Source organism: Rhinichthys klamathensis, unplaced genomic scaffold, assembly GCF_029890125.1.
Source record: "Rhinichthys klamathensis goyatoka isolate OS25496 unplaced genomic scaffold, OSU_Roscu_1.1 h1tg000157l_1, whole genome shotgun sequence".
Classification (NCBI taxonomy): domain Eukaryota; kingdom Metazoa; phylum Chordata; class Actinopteri; order Cypriniformes; family Leuciscidae; genus Rhinichthys; species Rhinichthys klamathensis.
In genome coordinates, this window is record NW_026606692.1 from 5,528,786 (window position 1) to 5,543,672 (window position 14,887).

The 14,887-nt window shown below is 37.2% G+C and overlaps 1 protein-coding gene across 1 annotated transcript; it reads right to left on the reverse strand.

Moving 5' to 3' along the window:
• Positions 1-1,287: 1,287 nt before the first annotated feature.
• On the reverse strand, positions 1,288-5,781 carry ptcd1 (pentatricopeptide repeat domain 1). Its single transcript, XM_056258744.1, has 8 exons — positions 5,214-5,781; positions 4,418-4,558; positions 4,059-4,277; positions 3,858-3,959; positions 2,651-3,367; positions 2,221-2,337; positions 1,912-2,094; positions 1,288-1,575 (listed from the first exon to the last, which is right to left on the reverse strand). The coding sequence occupies exons 1-8, from the start codon at positions 5,667-5,669 to the stop codon at positions 1,402-1,404; spliced, it is 2,109 nt and encodes a 702-aa protein (XP_056114719.1). The 5' UTR covers positions 5,670-5,781; the 3' UTR covers positions 1,288-1,401.
• Positions 5,782-14,887: the final 9,106 nt, after the last annotated feature.

Genomic DNA, 14,887 nt, shown 5'->3' on the forward strand with positions numbered 1-14,887 from the left:
TAACTCATGTAAGATTAACAAAATTAATCAAGTATAAGTAGTGGTATTGCTTCAACACACATAGTAAAATGATATTTCTCTTAATACACTCGTACCCTAGGAAGACAGCTTAAAGTTTCCTGGTTTTGCTCATATTACTCCTAGGCTATTCTACAAACATATACTATATTTCTAATAAAAATTCCAGATTCCAAAACTTTCCATAGACTTTATTGGTCAAGACAACAAAGCCGAGATGCCTGCAGAACATCTAACAATCCCAATCGCAGCTTCCATCCTCTTCTTTATTTGGCTCTTTCCCAAACACTTGCCACAGTTATTCCATTATCTTTTTCCTTTCTTTGTAATGGTGGCGCACGTACAATTAGATTTTTTTAAAATTCACTTTATAAGCCTATACTTCAAATGTGTCCAATATTGATAGAAAATACAAGTTAAAGAAGAATATATACAGACGTAATATTCCCGTACATTGAATAGACTAGTAAATGTTCAATGATAAACCAAACAATGACCTTGTACAGACTTACAATTTCTTAATTCAGCTCAAATTGCTCTCAAACCACAAAAATATTGTATATTTCTAATAAAAAAAATACTATACTTCCATCTCAGCTGTTCAAAATACACACCAAATATAATGAGATTTGTCATCTGTGTATCATAGATAGACAATTTTCACATCTCACTCTTGTCCGTTAAGAGAATTGCAAATCCAGTTAAATGTCCTGTGCAGCTCTTTTTAAACTTTTTGTCAATTTTAACAGCTATCCATTTAACTGAATTTATCAGTGGTTCTCAATCACGGGGCCTCAGCAAACTCCCACAGGGGCCCTAATAAATCTAAAAGTGATTTGCATTTAGTTATATTAACACAATCTTAATTAAAAATGCTGCCATATTTTTGCTTTTTATTATTACAACAGGACAGCACCTCATGAAGATCATCTATTAAATGCCTGAGCAACTTCACAGGCACTGTAAGTGTAGACTTTTCAGTGTAGCAGTTTCAATCTATATTAGATTTGTCTCCAATTATAGATAATGAGAAAGCAATTACATAAATCCTGGAGGTTACAAGCCGTTTGAAATTTATATTTTTTTTACATAGTTTTTTGTTGTGGACAAACGAAAGCTATCTGCCTTTCAAGGTTAGAGCGTGACCATGACCCAACTGAAATATCCTGCTAGTTCACTAATTTAGTTACATCCTGAATAAAGATTTGTGTCATTTTATGGTGATGATTTTTTTTTTTTTTTTTTTTTTAAATGAGACAAACACTAAAATAAATACAATGATTTAATGTATACAAATCATATCTACAATTATTACATGAAATATGCAAAATCAGCCTCAGATTATCCTCATACACTTTAACACACAGATTTCAGGAATTTGATTTATTCAGAAACTTGATTTTGTGAGGTGACTCCATCTTGTTCTGTTTCTGGTTTTGGGGATCGATACTTTGCCCAGGGGTGTGGAGTTTCCTGGCCAGGCATGAACTCCAGCCATTTTCTGTAAAAACCACGGAATCCATCAATCTTGTCCAGGTATATGTTCCGTGATTTTAACTGAAGAAAGAAAGATATAGAAGGCATAATTAATCCACGGAAGTCCATATAGAATATTGCTCAAAGGTCAATAACATGCTGAAAAACATCCACAAATTGCATGTTTTCAATTTTACTGAACCTTAGATGTGCTTTTAAATTACTTTATTAAATAATTATTTAATTAAATTACCTTAAGAATAATACCATGTAATCCTACTTACCGTACTGCTATGTTATTATTACTATTACTTTATAACTGACCTGGTTTCACAAGTTGTATTCGGTATATAACATGTTACAAAATACAAATATTGAATCTTGGGTGATATGAGATTGCCTCTTTCAGTTTCTAACCTTGTCATAAGAAGGAGGATACTGAGATGCATACTCCAGCTGTCTGATGATGACATCATTGGGCGGCACCTGCAGTTTGGTCATGTGTAGAAGAAGTTCGTGTAGATAAGCGTAGTCCAAACGCTTGCATGCTTGGCTGATCAGGGCACTGTATACATGAGCATTCGGCACAAGTCCACAAGACTGCACAAAACAAGACAAAGAAAATAAGAGCGGATCAAAGTAAAAAAAGAAAAGAAAAAGAACCTTTAAATATTTAACTCAAAAATGAAAAAATGAATATTAAAAGAATGAAATTGGTTTTCATACCTCCATATCAGTAAAGAGTTGTATCGCATCTTTCTGTCTGCGGCAAGCCAGAGCAATACAACAGAACGTCTGAGTGTTCGCAGCCAGTCCTCTGTCAACCATAAGGGCTTTTACTGCCTAAAAAGAGAGAAAGTAGTTCTTACTTACATTTTCACTTATGCATTTGGCAGATGCTTTTATTTACATCTATGCAATTTTAATTATATAATAATAATAGCAATTTGTTATTGTATGTGTTATTATTAATATTATTATTCTTAGTATAATTAAAAATGCAAAGGAAATGAAATGCTGACAAATGACGATGCTGTTTTCGACATGGCTAAACTGTAGGCTGACATGCTCTACTGTTTGAGCTACAGGAATATATTATTTTATAAAAGAAACATTACTGGAACATTATGAACAGATGATTAATTGTGTTTCTAACCTTAGCCCCATTCAAGTCTCCAACTTTGGCCACCCTTCTGATCATAGTGTTGAAGAATGTCACATCCAGCTTGACACCACTCTCTTTGGCCACATTAATCAAACTCTGCATTGATTGGCTACCAGCTTCCATGACATCAGCCAATAGTGTGATGGTTTTTATGTTGGGCTCCAGTCCATCCTTGGCCATTTTCTCCAAAAAACCACCAAGATTTCCAATCAGAGCAAGTCTATCCGAAGCACTATTCACAGGACCCAAGGCAACCACACCTGAGTGGCACGTGCTGGGGTCCAGAAGGTTTGGGAGGTGGGAACTTTGTGTTGGTAAATGTGATTGACAGGTCAGAGAGCCACTTGATAATACAGGCACCACTCGAGTCTCATCTTGAGATGTGTCTATTCTGCATGAATCTTTTTCCTTTAGAAGGGTGAAATCACTCTCTTTGGCTTGCCCATGGCCCTGTGTGTGTGTGTCTACAAACAGCTCATTCTCAAATGCATCCATATCTAAAGGCTGACACAATGTCCCCCCTTTGGACATTGTCCGACGGCTTTTCCTTCCACTTGTGAGTTTTGGGGTCACTTCTTCATTTCTCTTCAGCAGTAACGCAGAAGCCAGACCAGGATCACCTATTCCACAATCTCGTGCTATGCGCAGGAGTATGGTGTAATTTTGAGTGTCTGGTTTTATTCCAATCCTAAGCATCTGGTGCCACACCTACAAAACAAATAACAATAAAATAATACTAACTTACTAATACTTACTAACTAACTTAAAATGACCAAAAGTTGATTTTATTAGCACTTCTCTAATGACGTGTTTTGACTGTGTCAGTGTCTATTTCATACACACGTGGATAAGATAAATCATTTTAGCAGTGTGGACACACTTTACTGTGACCAAACATGATGTAAGAGTAGCAGTATGTAAAATTTGTTCAGCTGAAATTTGAATAGGTTTGTTACCTTCTGAAAACCTTTACTACGACTGGTTTTATTTTATCGCCTAAGAACACAACATTCTGAACAGGATAAAGAGTTAAATTACCCAAATGTAATTATCAATACTTGCGTTTCAATTTTCGGCTAAATAAAAAAGTTAATTTCGGGTTTTCTGTGTTTCGTTAAAAAATGAATTTCTGTGCATCAATGCTAACATGTGTATTAATGCTAACGTGTGTTTCTAGTCCGTAGGTGTGTGTAAGTACCTGTAAAGCCAGCCTGAACCCATGCTGCTTGTCGTTCGCACAGCTAATCAGCAGATAATGAAATGTCTCTTGTGTGATGGGTTGTCCATTTTGAAGGATCTCCTATGCATGCATTTACACAAACCAAATGATATTACTGTGGTGTTAGAGCAAAAAGAATTCAAAAGCAAAACTAAAATGTGTTGTGACATTAGTTAGTACCCGCAGAATTTGAAAGCACGACTTCAGATCTCCAGCAAGAGCGACTGCTTTGAGTAAAGCTTGCCAGGTTATGGCACTGAGAGGGATGTTCTTCCTGATAAGCTCTTGCTTAAGCTTTAGTGCCTGGTCCAACCCTGACTGCTTCCATGGTGATTCTGCACAAGCATTGAACAGTGCAGTGTATGTAGCATCTGATGGCTCTACCCCTCGTTTCTTCATCTGAGTGGTAACATTGCATAACATAACAACAGAATTAAATTAAGATCCAGTGTATCATCATTTATACATCATTAGAAGCACCTAATATAAATAATGGTATCAAAGAGCATCGTAATGTGAAGTGTGCATTACCATCTTACTTTATTGTACAGCTGGAAGGCTTTCTTTAGGTAGCCCACACGTCCACATCCGCCGATGAGAACGGTGTAATTGTACTCCTCAGCCTGTAATCTCTCACCTTTGAGCATATCAGCCTCAAACAGAAGTAATGCCTCAGCCAGCTAGACAAAACAAGAATAAAGTGTGCATTGGTTTATATGATACAGAGACATTCTTCGATATACAACCTACTTGTATATACATGGCACACACACAACAACATGGGAATAGCATAATAGAGTACTTTTTAGGGAAATAATACACTTTTAAGGAACATACTCGTGCAAGCTAAATTAATAATAATAGTTATTATTATAACATACTTAAGTGCAAACTAAATTATGCTCTCAGACACTTAATTGCATGTTAAATGAAATTAGATGAAAATGTGTTATAGCTAATATTTATATCAAATATGCATTTAGTTGAAGTTGCAATTTAGTACATATGTAAAATGTAAAATAAAATAATACACTACAGTTAAAAGTATAAAATTACAAGTCCTTTAATATGTTAGACAAAACATCAAAATAAGTGTTCTTCTAAAGCATGATATTATTAAACCATAATGATTTAAAAAAAATACTTTAAAGAATTTTTTTAAATTTCATTTAAAATTATTGCAAAGTGCACTTTTTAAAACAGTCATGAAAATGTACTCTCGTTAAGTACAATTAAGTAACCTTCTATATAATTATTATGGTTTAATATTAATAATTCATGTACAGTACTGCCACGGTAAGGATGTGTTAAAATCACGTGTTTTTGACAACGTACTTTGTCCTCTTTGATTAGCCTTTTACACTGGAGGAAATACCAGTATGTTGTATTTTTCCGACCAGTTTTGGACCTGAACTTTTGCACCAGCGGCGTGTCATCCTCATCCCTGTATCTCATATCCAGCAGCTCTGGGGATGTTTTGCGAAAGGTTCTTCTGGAGGAGAAACTTCTGGAATAATCACCAAACACATCACTGGTAACGTTATCTTCCTCATTCACACGATCAGATGCAGATGCGTCTGAACTAGTCTTGTAGTTGCTCTCAGTCCATCTCGGAGGTGATAAAGTCACTGATTCACTAAAGAATCTCAAGGGTCCTTGATGCACTCTCTCAGAAGGACGGACAGATGATCTTCGCTCATTTGAGGATGCTGAAGCCCACTTTATAACATTAACATTTGTGTTCCGTGTGAAAATACCCCACATACGTGTAGAACGCAACATTTTGGCCATCGATCTTGAATTAAAATCTAGTTACTCCATTTATCACCTTTTAAAATCAAATAAACTGATAGAAACCGCTGCTAAAATTATTCACATGACGCTTCTACTGTAAGTCGCCATGATGCCCATACCGGAAGTTTAACAAGACATTACTAATAGATGGTATCAGAATCGAGCTATTTATTCACCGCATTCTATGTAATGTTCTGTAAAAAAAATTATAATGAGACCTTTTTTGATCTAAATGTACATTAAACGAACGAACTTTCAATTGCATCCTACAAAATAAATAATGAATATGCGCGGGATCGATTAGTAGGACTTATCGTGTGTCTAACTCCAGCAATGTCACCTCTATCGTGGAACTGCCATCTAGTGACTAATATTGACCATATGTCAATATTAGTTCACGTGACAAGGACAAGAAATGTTGTCTAAATACAAATAGGGCTATGCGAGAAAAATCCCTATTTTTACATTCCAAAATGAATTTGTTTCGATAAGCATTGTTATTGTGAGGCCTGCTTGCACTGTTTGAATAGAAATAATAGAATAATATAGGCAAATTTGAAGATTAAAAAACAATTCCCTCTCTTACTGCAAAATGCATTGTTCCTGTATCAATATTAATAGCTTTTTAATTTTAATTTTTTCTTGGGGTGGCTGCCATTAAATCAAGTGATGGGTGGCATAGATCTGTGCTCTGTACTTTCATTATCACCATGCAACTACAGTCCAACTTTCCCTAAATATTCATGCATTTTCCTTAGAATTCATTAAAAAAAATTCTTTGATCTTCCTCCCCACACACAAAGTATTAAAAATTATTGTCTGATTCTTGAAACACTTTATTTCAGTAATCTGTGAGTTGTTTACATATTTTTTTAGATTTGATGTACATTACAAGTGTACATTCAATACAGTTAAGTGCACTTCTTTTTCACAAGGGTTTACAGACATAGATGTGTATAAATGGAGACACTTTGCTGCTGTGAAATGATTATTCATGACATTTAAATTCACTTCTGATTAACTTCTCTGGCTTTCCCACTGCTGCTTATGTAAGTATATTTCAAAACAAGATGAATGTATAGTGAGATACTGAGGTGTGTGTGTGTGTGTGTGTGTGTGTGTGTGTGTGTGTGTGTGTGTGTGTGTGTGTGTGTGTGTGTGTGTGTGTGTGTGTGTGTGTGTGTGTGTGTGTGTGTGTGTGTGTGTGTGTGTGTGTGTGTGTGTGTGTGTGTGTGTGTGTGTGTGTGTGTGTGTGTGTGTGTGTGTGTGTGTGTGTGTGTGTGTGTGAGCTCTTGCATCATGTCAGTAGATTTCTCACTTATCTTCCATGACAGACTGCAGTGCAGGATTTCTAACTGTAAGACTGCTGAGCTGAAGCGCACACCCACATACTGCAGAGAAGAAGGGAGAAGGCTTTTGTTTCCCTTAGCATTTCCTGAGATATCTCACACACAATGTTTCCATGGAGATGACACTTTTTGTATGGTTATTTTATGTTGTGCATGTAATAAAATAATCAGAGACAATATGTTTCTAAAAGTATCTTCCAATGCATCCAGAATTGCTTTTTATGTCTGTGTTGCTCTCCTACATTTTAATCCCCCTTTTTAAATTCTGCTTCTTTTTAACAAAGATGAGAACTCTGAGGTTTTATAGTGTGACCTAAATGAGGGTAATAGATAATTTAAGGGTTCAGCTTTGCATTTCTTCCAAAATCACCCGAGGACTTTCTGCCCCGGAGCAAGCCAGTAGTGAAAAAAGAACTTCAAGAGAAATGTTGGTTTTTGAAGAAAAGAGAACAGTTCAACACTATCCCTTGAAATGCAAATGCCCAACACAATTAAAAACAAAGGTTCTTTATTGGCATCCATGGTTCCTTTCCATTGCGTAAACGTTTTTTTATAGTGGAAACGATTTTTCAAAATCTTCTTTACACTAATTTTTTTTTTTTTTTTAAGGACTGATATTTGGGAAAAAGTTATTTGGGTGAAATATAAAGGGTTCTTCTACAGACTACAGTATAACTGCAAAAAAAAAAAAAAGTAATTAAACTGAACACATGGTAAAAAAAAAATATATATATATATATATATATAGTATATGTGTGTGTAAAAGATGCAGGCCTACATTACTGTGGCTTTGAATTAAATCGGAGGTCGGGGCTAGTTGTCACAGTGGTTGTAGCCTATCAATCTCAGTAACTTCAATTGTCAAAGTTACACAAATCATTTGTTTACCAGTTTTGTAGGCCTATTTTAACATAGCCTAGCGTATAGTTCACTTTAATCCTATAACCATATTTCTTAAAATAAAATAATTTAATTCGTTCATTCAATAAATAATTTTTCAATCATCTATATAAAAATGTTTTCAGTGTGACAAGTTAATAACATGAGGTTTTAACAAAAGCCACTACGTTTCACTCACTCAGACATCGTTTTATTTTATTTATTTATTTTGTTTGTTTAGATATATTAAGTGTGAGCTTAGTCATCAAGTTTAATGGCATTTAAATGAATAGAACTTTTTTTATTTAGGCAAAATGTAGGCTATGACCTTTGTTCAATTTCGATATTTTCGCAGCTACCTGAAAACTAGCAACAAAACGGACAACATCTGCTATTCTTACTTTTGTCAGATATATGAATGACTGAGAGAGAAACCCATATAGACAGTAAAAGAAAACAAGCTGTTCACAGTCCATTTCGAGAATGAATGGCGATCGCAGCGGGCGGCGGCGCGACCGGAAGTATCGCTGCCCTACTTCCGGTCTTGGTCGCCATTTTGTGAAATAGGCCTATCGCAAAAACAACTTTTAAAAACATAAATCAAGCATTCATCCATCCAAACGAATTCGTTTAAAAACCTTTATGTAAACATGTATAGACTAACGATCTATAACGTACGGTAAAAAGGTTTTCATTTTAAAAGTGGTTACCGTCGTTGTGAATTACAGGCGCATACTGCGCTTTATAAACTACGTGAACCGACCATAGATGAGTGTTGTGTGAAAGGACACACAGACACGGTCGGGTTAGGTTAGAGGCGTGTGCCAAGCACTTCGTGGCACGATCACGAAGTGAACGTCTTTCCTGGCAACTCAACCAACCCTTTTTTTCATTATGTTATCACCACATTTTTTTGCACATAGTGCATGACGCAGAACTCAAACTCAAAACTACTCCGTTTTAAAATGGACACATTTATTACACTTTTTGAGAAATGTGAGCATATTCACGGCCTTAAATTTATGCAAAGTGAATTTAAGACACGACCGGACAGTTATGGGGAACCCCTGGTATTGACGGAATTCCGACGCAGACCAGTGGCGGCTCCAGACAATTGGGGGGGGGGGGGGGGGGGGGGGGGGGGGGGGGGGGGGCAATGGGGGCTCCTGGTCATTTCAAGGGGGGTCTCATGAAAACCAACAAAAAATACAGTGGACACGGCTAATAACTGCATACTACTGCTACTTAACAACAAAAACAACACAGCATATCAACTACTTTGTTTTTAATTAATTAATCAATTGCATTTTGCAGACAATATGCTCGAATTTTAATTGCCATAGCCACACCCATGACAGAAAACATATTTACAAAATAGTATCTATTATTGTCATGCTCTCACCTTTTGCTTGCCCTACTTCTGTCCAGTCTCCTCCTGTCTTCTTCTCTGCCATTTGCCATCACAGGAATAAATTAATTTTTTTTAAATATATCAAAATATAATTATTTTAAATTCCATTATAATATTTTATAATATTACAGTTTTTTTTATCAAATAAATGCATCCTTGGTGATCCATGAGAGACTTTCAAAAACATAAAAAAATATTACAGACCCCAAACTTTTGAACGGTAATGTATCTAACAGTGTTTAATCTGTATCATAAAACAGATCCCCTCATTCCTTTTTTCAAGCGTCTCTCTGTCTAATCCAGGTCTAATCTTGATGTCTCAGCCATTTCGTAAATTTTGTCTTGTGCCTGCTGAAGTTGTAGCTGTAATTACAGAATTGTCTTGAATCAGGATTGAAATACTTATACTCACAAAAAAAAACTAAAGTTTAAAGGGGTTGGTATAATGTCCTCTTCATACGATGTAAAATAAGTCGTTGGTGTCCCCAGAGTGTGTATGTGAAGTTTTAGCTCAAAATAGGCTACCCCACAGATAATTTTATATAGCATGTTAAAATTGAGGAGACTGATATAATGAGTGACCACCAGATGCATGCACACTGTGAAAAAAATGACGACAGGCAAAACAAAAAGCCGCGTCTTTTGACACAGAATAGCCTATTCAAGCCACTGGTACTGTTTGAATCACGAGCAACTAAAACCCCTGGATGCTAGCTGCCCCTGCGATCCAAAAGAACGACGCGGGTATGATTTTAGTTTAGGCTGTCTTGGTTTCTCGGCTGGGCCGCATGGCTTAAATTCCCCGTTAAATCCACTCAGCCGCCAGGATTCCCACCATCCGTGCCCGCTGTAGCGTAGCAGCTCTTGCGGGCTCGCGGGAGCGCCTTGAACGCAATGACGCAAGGCGCAGCGACGTTCATGGGGCGTCGCAGTGATTCTATGTTTATATTTTTTTATATGTCGAATAAATTATTAATTACTATAGTTCTGCGTAATTTGAAGAGAAACATTTTTAAATCTTTATATATTTTTTAATCAGGAAGGGAGTGGGGGGTCAAATGGGGGGTCAAAGCGTTTTTTTTGGGAGGGTCTTGAGACCCCCCAAGACCCCCCCTGGCGCCGCCACTGACGCAGTCTCTCTCGTAGCGGCGGAGAAATGTAATCCCTGTATATATTATGAAGGTTATTACTGAATATATAATTACACACATTATATATTAGTAAGTATATTGTCTCTCGCATTTTCAAATGTATGAAGATTCCTTATGCCTTTTTCAATATATTGTAAAATATCAACACCATATATTATTCTGTATATTTCCAAATATGCTGTGACACCATTCATATAATATAGGGAATTATATTTTCTTTTCATAAGAGGACCCCAGACAGTAAAATGTGATTTTGTAACGTCATGATTTTTTTTTTAAACATGTAATATCACCCACTCCATTCAGTGGAGGCAGTGGAGGCGCCAGTGCCGGGGCGGCAGTGGCTCAGTGGTTCATGTGGGTTGTCTACAAACTGGAAGGTTGGTGGTTCAATCCTCGGTTCCACCTGACCAAGTGTCGAGGTGTCCATGAGCAAGACACCTAACCCCAGCTGCTCCCGACGAGCTGGATGGCGCCTTGCATGGCTGCCGTCGCCCGTCGGTGTATGAATGAGTGTGTGAATGGGTGAATGTGAGGCAAATGTAAAGCGCTTTGGTGGCCATTGGGTCTGTGAAAGCGCTATATAAATGCAGTCCATTTACCATTTACCATTTACCATTCATGTTTTTAGTCTAACCATTTAAAAAAAAAAAAAAAAAAACTATTATTATTTGCCTTAATTTCATTATTAGACCTACCAGCAACGTTAGGTCGATGTGTAAAGATGTAACGATTCTTAGTTTCATTCGTGGTGTTGACACGAAAAACGAGCCATAATCTGCTGGAAGATTGCTGCAATCTCCTACCTAGACAAACTAACACTTAATAACATGAGGTTTTAACAAAAGCCAATACGTTTCACTCACTCAGACATCGTTTTATTTTATTTATTTATTTTGTTTAGATATATTAAGTGTGAGCTTAGTCATCAAGTTTAATGGCATTTAAATGAATAGAACTTTTTTTATTTAGGCAAAATGTAGGCTATGACCTTTGTTCAATTTCGATATTTTCGCAGCTACCTGAAAACTAGCAACAAAACGGACAACATCTGCTATTCTTACTTTTGTCAGATATATGAATGACTGAGAGAGAAACCCATATAGACAGTAAAAGAAAACAAGCTGTTCACAGTCCATTTCGAGAATGAATGGCGATCGCAGCGGGCGGCGGCGCGACCGGAAGTATCGCTGCCCTACTTCCGGTCTTGGTCGCCATTTTGTGAAATAGGCCTATCGCAAAAACAACTTTTAAAAACATAAATCAAGCATTCATCCATCCAAACGAATTCGTTTAAAAACCTTTATGTAAACATGTATAGACTAACGATCTATAACGTACGGTAAAAAGGTTTTCATTTTAAAAGTGGTTACCGTCGTTGTGAATTACAGGCGCATACTGCGCTTTATAAACTACGTGAACCGACCATAGATGAGTGTTGTGTGAAAGGACACACAGACACGGTCGGGTTAGGTTAGAGGCGTGTGCCAAGCACTTCGTGGCACGATCACGAAGTGAACGTCTTTCCTGGCAACTCAACCAACCCTTTTTTTCATTATGTTATCACCACATTTTTTTGCACATAGTGCATGACGCAGAACTCAAACTCAAAACTACTCCGTTTTAAAATGGACACATTTATTACACTTTTTGAGAAATGTGAGCATATTCACGGCCTTAAATTTATGCAAAGTGAATTTAAGACACGACCGGACAGTTATGGGGAACCCCTGGTATTGACGGAATTCCGACGCAGACCAGTGGCGGCTCCAGACAATTGGGGGGGGGGGGGGGGGGGGGGGGGGGCAATGGGGGCTCCTGGTCATTTCAAGGGGGGTCTCATGAAAACCAACAAAAAATACAGTGGACACGGCTAATAACTGCATACTACTGCTACTTAACAACAAAAACAACACAGCATATCAACTACTTTGTTTTTAATTAATTAATCAATTGCATTTTGCAGACAATATGCTCGAATTTTAATTGCCATAGCCACACCCATGACAGAAAACATATTTACAAAATAGTATCTATTATTGTCATGCTCTCACCTTTTGCTTGCCCTACTTCTGTCCAGTCTCCTCCTGTCTTCTTCTCTGCCATTTGCCATCACAGGAATAAATTAATTTTTTTTAAATATATCAAAATATAATTATTTTAAATTCCATTATAATATTTTATAATATTACAGTTTTTTTTATCAAATAAATGCATCCTTGGTGATCCATGAGAGACTTTCAAAAACATAAAAAAATATTACAGACCCCAAACTTTTGAACGGTAATGTATCTAACAGTGTTTAATCTGTATCATAAAACAGATCCCCTCATTCCTTTTTTCAAGCGTCTCTCTGTCTAATCCAGGTCTAATCTTGATGTCTCAGCCATTTCGTAAATTTTGTCTTGTGCCTGCTGAAGTTGTAGCTGTAATTACAGAATTGTCTTGAATCAGGATTGAAATACTTATACTCACAAAAAAAAACTAAAGTTTAAAGGGGTTGGTATAATGTCCTCTTCATACGATGTAAAATAAGTCGTTGGTGTCCCCAGAGTGTGTATGTGAAGTTTTAGCTCAAAATAGGCTACCCCACAGATAATTTTATATAGCATGTTAAAATTGAGGAGACTGATATAATGAGTGACCACCAGATGCATGCACACTGTGAAAAAAATGACGACAGGCAAAACAAAAAGCCGCGTCTTTTGACACAGAATAGCCTATTCAAGCCACTGGTACTGTTTGAATCACGAGCAACTAAAACCCCTGGATGCTAGCTGCCCCTGCGATCCAAAAGAACGACGCGGGTATGATTTTAGTTTAGGCTGTCTTGGTTTCTCGGCTGGGCCGCATGGCTTAAATTCCCCGTTAAATCCACTCAGCCGCCAGGATTCCCACCATCCGTGCCCGCTGTAGCGTAGCAGCTCTTGCGGGCTCGCGGGAGCGCCTTGAACGCAATGACGCAAGGCGCAGCGACGTTCATGGGGCGTCGCAGTGATTCTATGTTTATATTTTTTTATATGTCGAATAAATTATTAATTACTATAGTTCTGCGTAATTTGAAGAGAAACATTTTTAAATCTTTATATATTTTTTAATCAGGAAGGGAGTGGGGGGTCAAATGGGGGGTCAAAGCGTTTTTTTGGGAGGGTCTTGAGACCCCCCAAGACCCCCCCTGGCGCCGCCACTGACGCAGTCTCTCTCGTAGCGGCGGAGAAATGTAATCCCTGTATATATTATGAAGGTTATTACTGAATATATAATTACACACATTATATATTAGTAAGTATATTGTCTCTCGCATTTTCAAATGTATGAAGATTCCTTATGCCTTTTTCAATATATTGTAAAATATCAACACCATATATTATTCTGTATATTTCCAAATATGCTGTGACACCATTCATATAATATAGGGAATTATATTTTCTTTTCATAAGAGGACCCCAGACAGTAAAATGTGATTTTGTAACGTCATGATTTTTTTTTAAACATGTAATATCACCCACTCCATTCATGTTTTTAGTCTAACCATTTAAAAAACAAAAAAAACAAAACTATTATTATTTGCCTTAATTTCATTATTAGACCTACCAGCAACGTTAGGTCGATGTGTAAAGATGTAACGATTCATAGTTTCATTCGTGGTGTTGACACGAAAAACGAGCCATAATCTGCTGGAAGATTGCTGCAATCTCCTACCTAGACAAACTAACACTTGACAACATGCTCCGCTATCAGCGTTTGTTGAACAATGAACTGATTTGTGAATCAATACGCAGAATTTTCCTGTTCCTGGGCAATAACGGTGGAAATGTTCAATAGTTGTTTAGCCAATATTTTAAGGTAGGCTATATATTTTGTATACAAATGAACCGCATCCTTAGACGATGTGACAACTAGCCCCTGGTGATCAATCGTAAAGTGCGTGATGATTCCGTGACTTGCGCATGAGGGCGGGGAGAGCCGCGCGCGAGAGAGAGAGACAGAGAGAGAGAGAGAGAGAGAGAGAGAGAGAGAGAGAGAGAGAGAGAGAGAGAGAGAGAGAGAGAGAGAGAGAGAGAGAGCAAAAAACGAGCACCCTCAAATAACACCGCTTTGGGAAGAGAACCTGGATCGTAATTAAATATAATCCTCTTGTGAGAGCGTGAATGACATTGGCACATCAGGTAAGAGACCTGTTATCTATTCACGAAAGCGCGCGACAGCTCTGATTGATATTCACTCAATAGTTATCACTGCGTGAGTCTATTCCATTAGTTGCGAATATGTAGTAGTCTACTATAAGGCAGTCAGATGTCAAATAACCTCAAAGACAAATGATCCATCAAAAACATCAATCATTAATGTGATGTAGTAGCTAGGCTACTTCAATTCAATATCCCCGCCGTTAAAATTACACTAGGCTACAGGCTATGACATGGA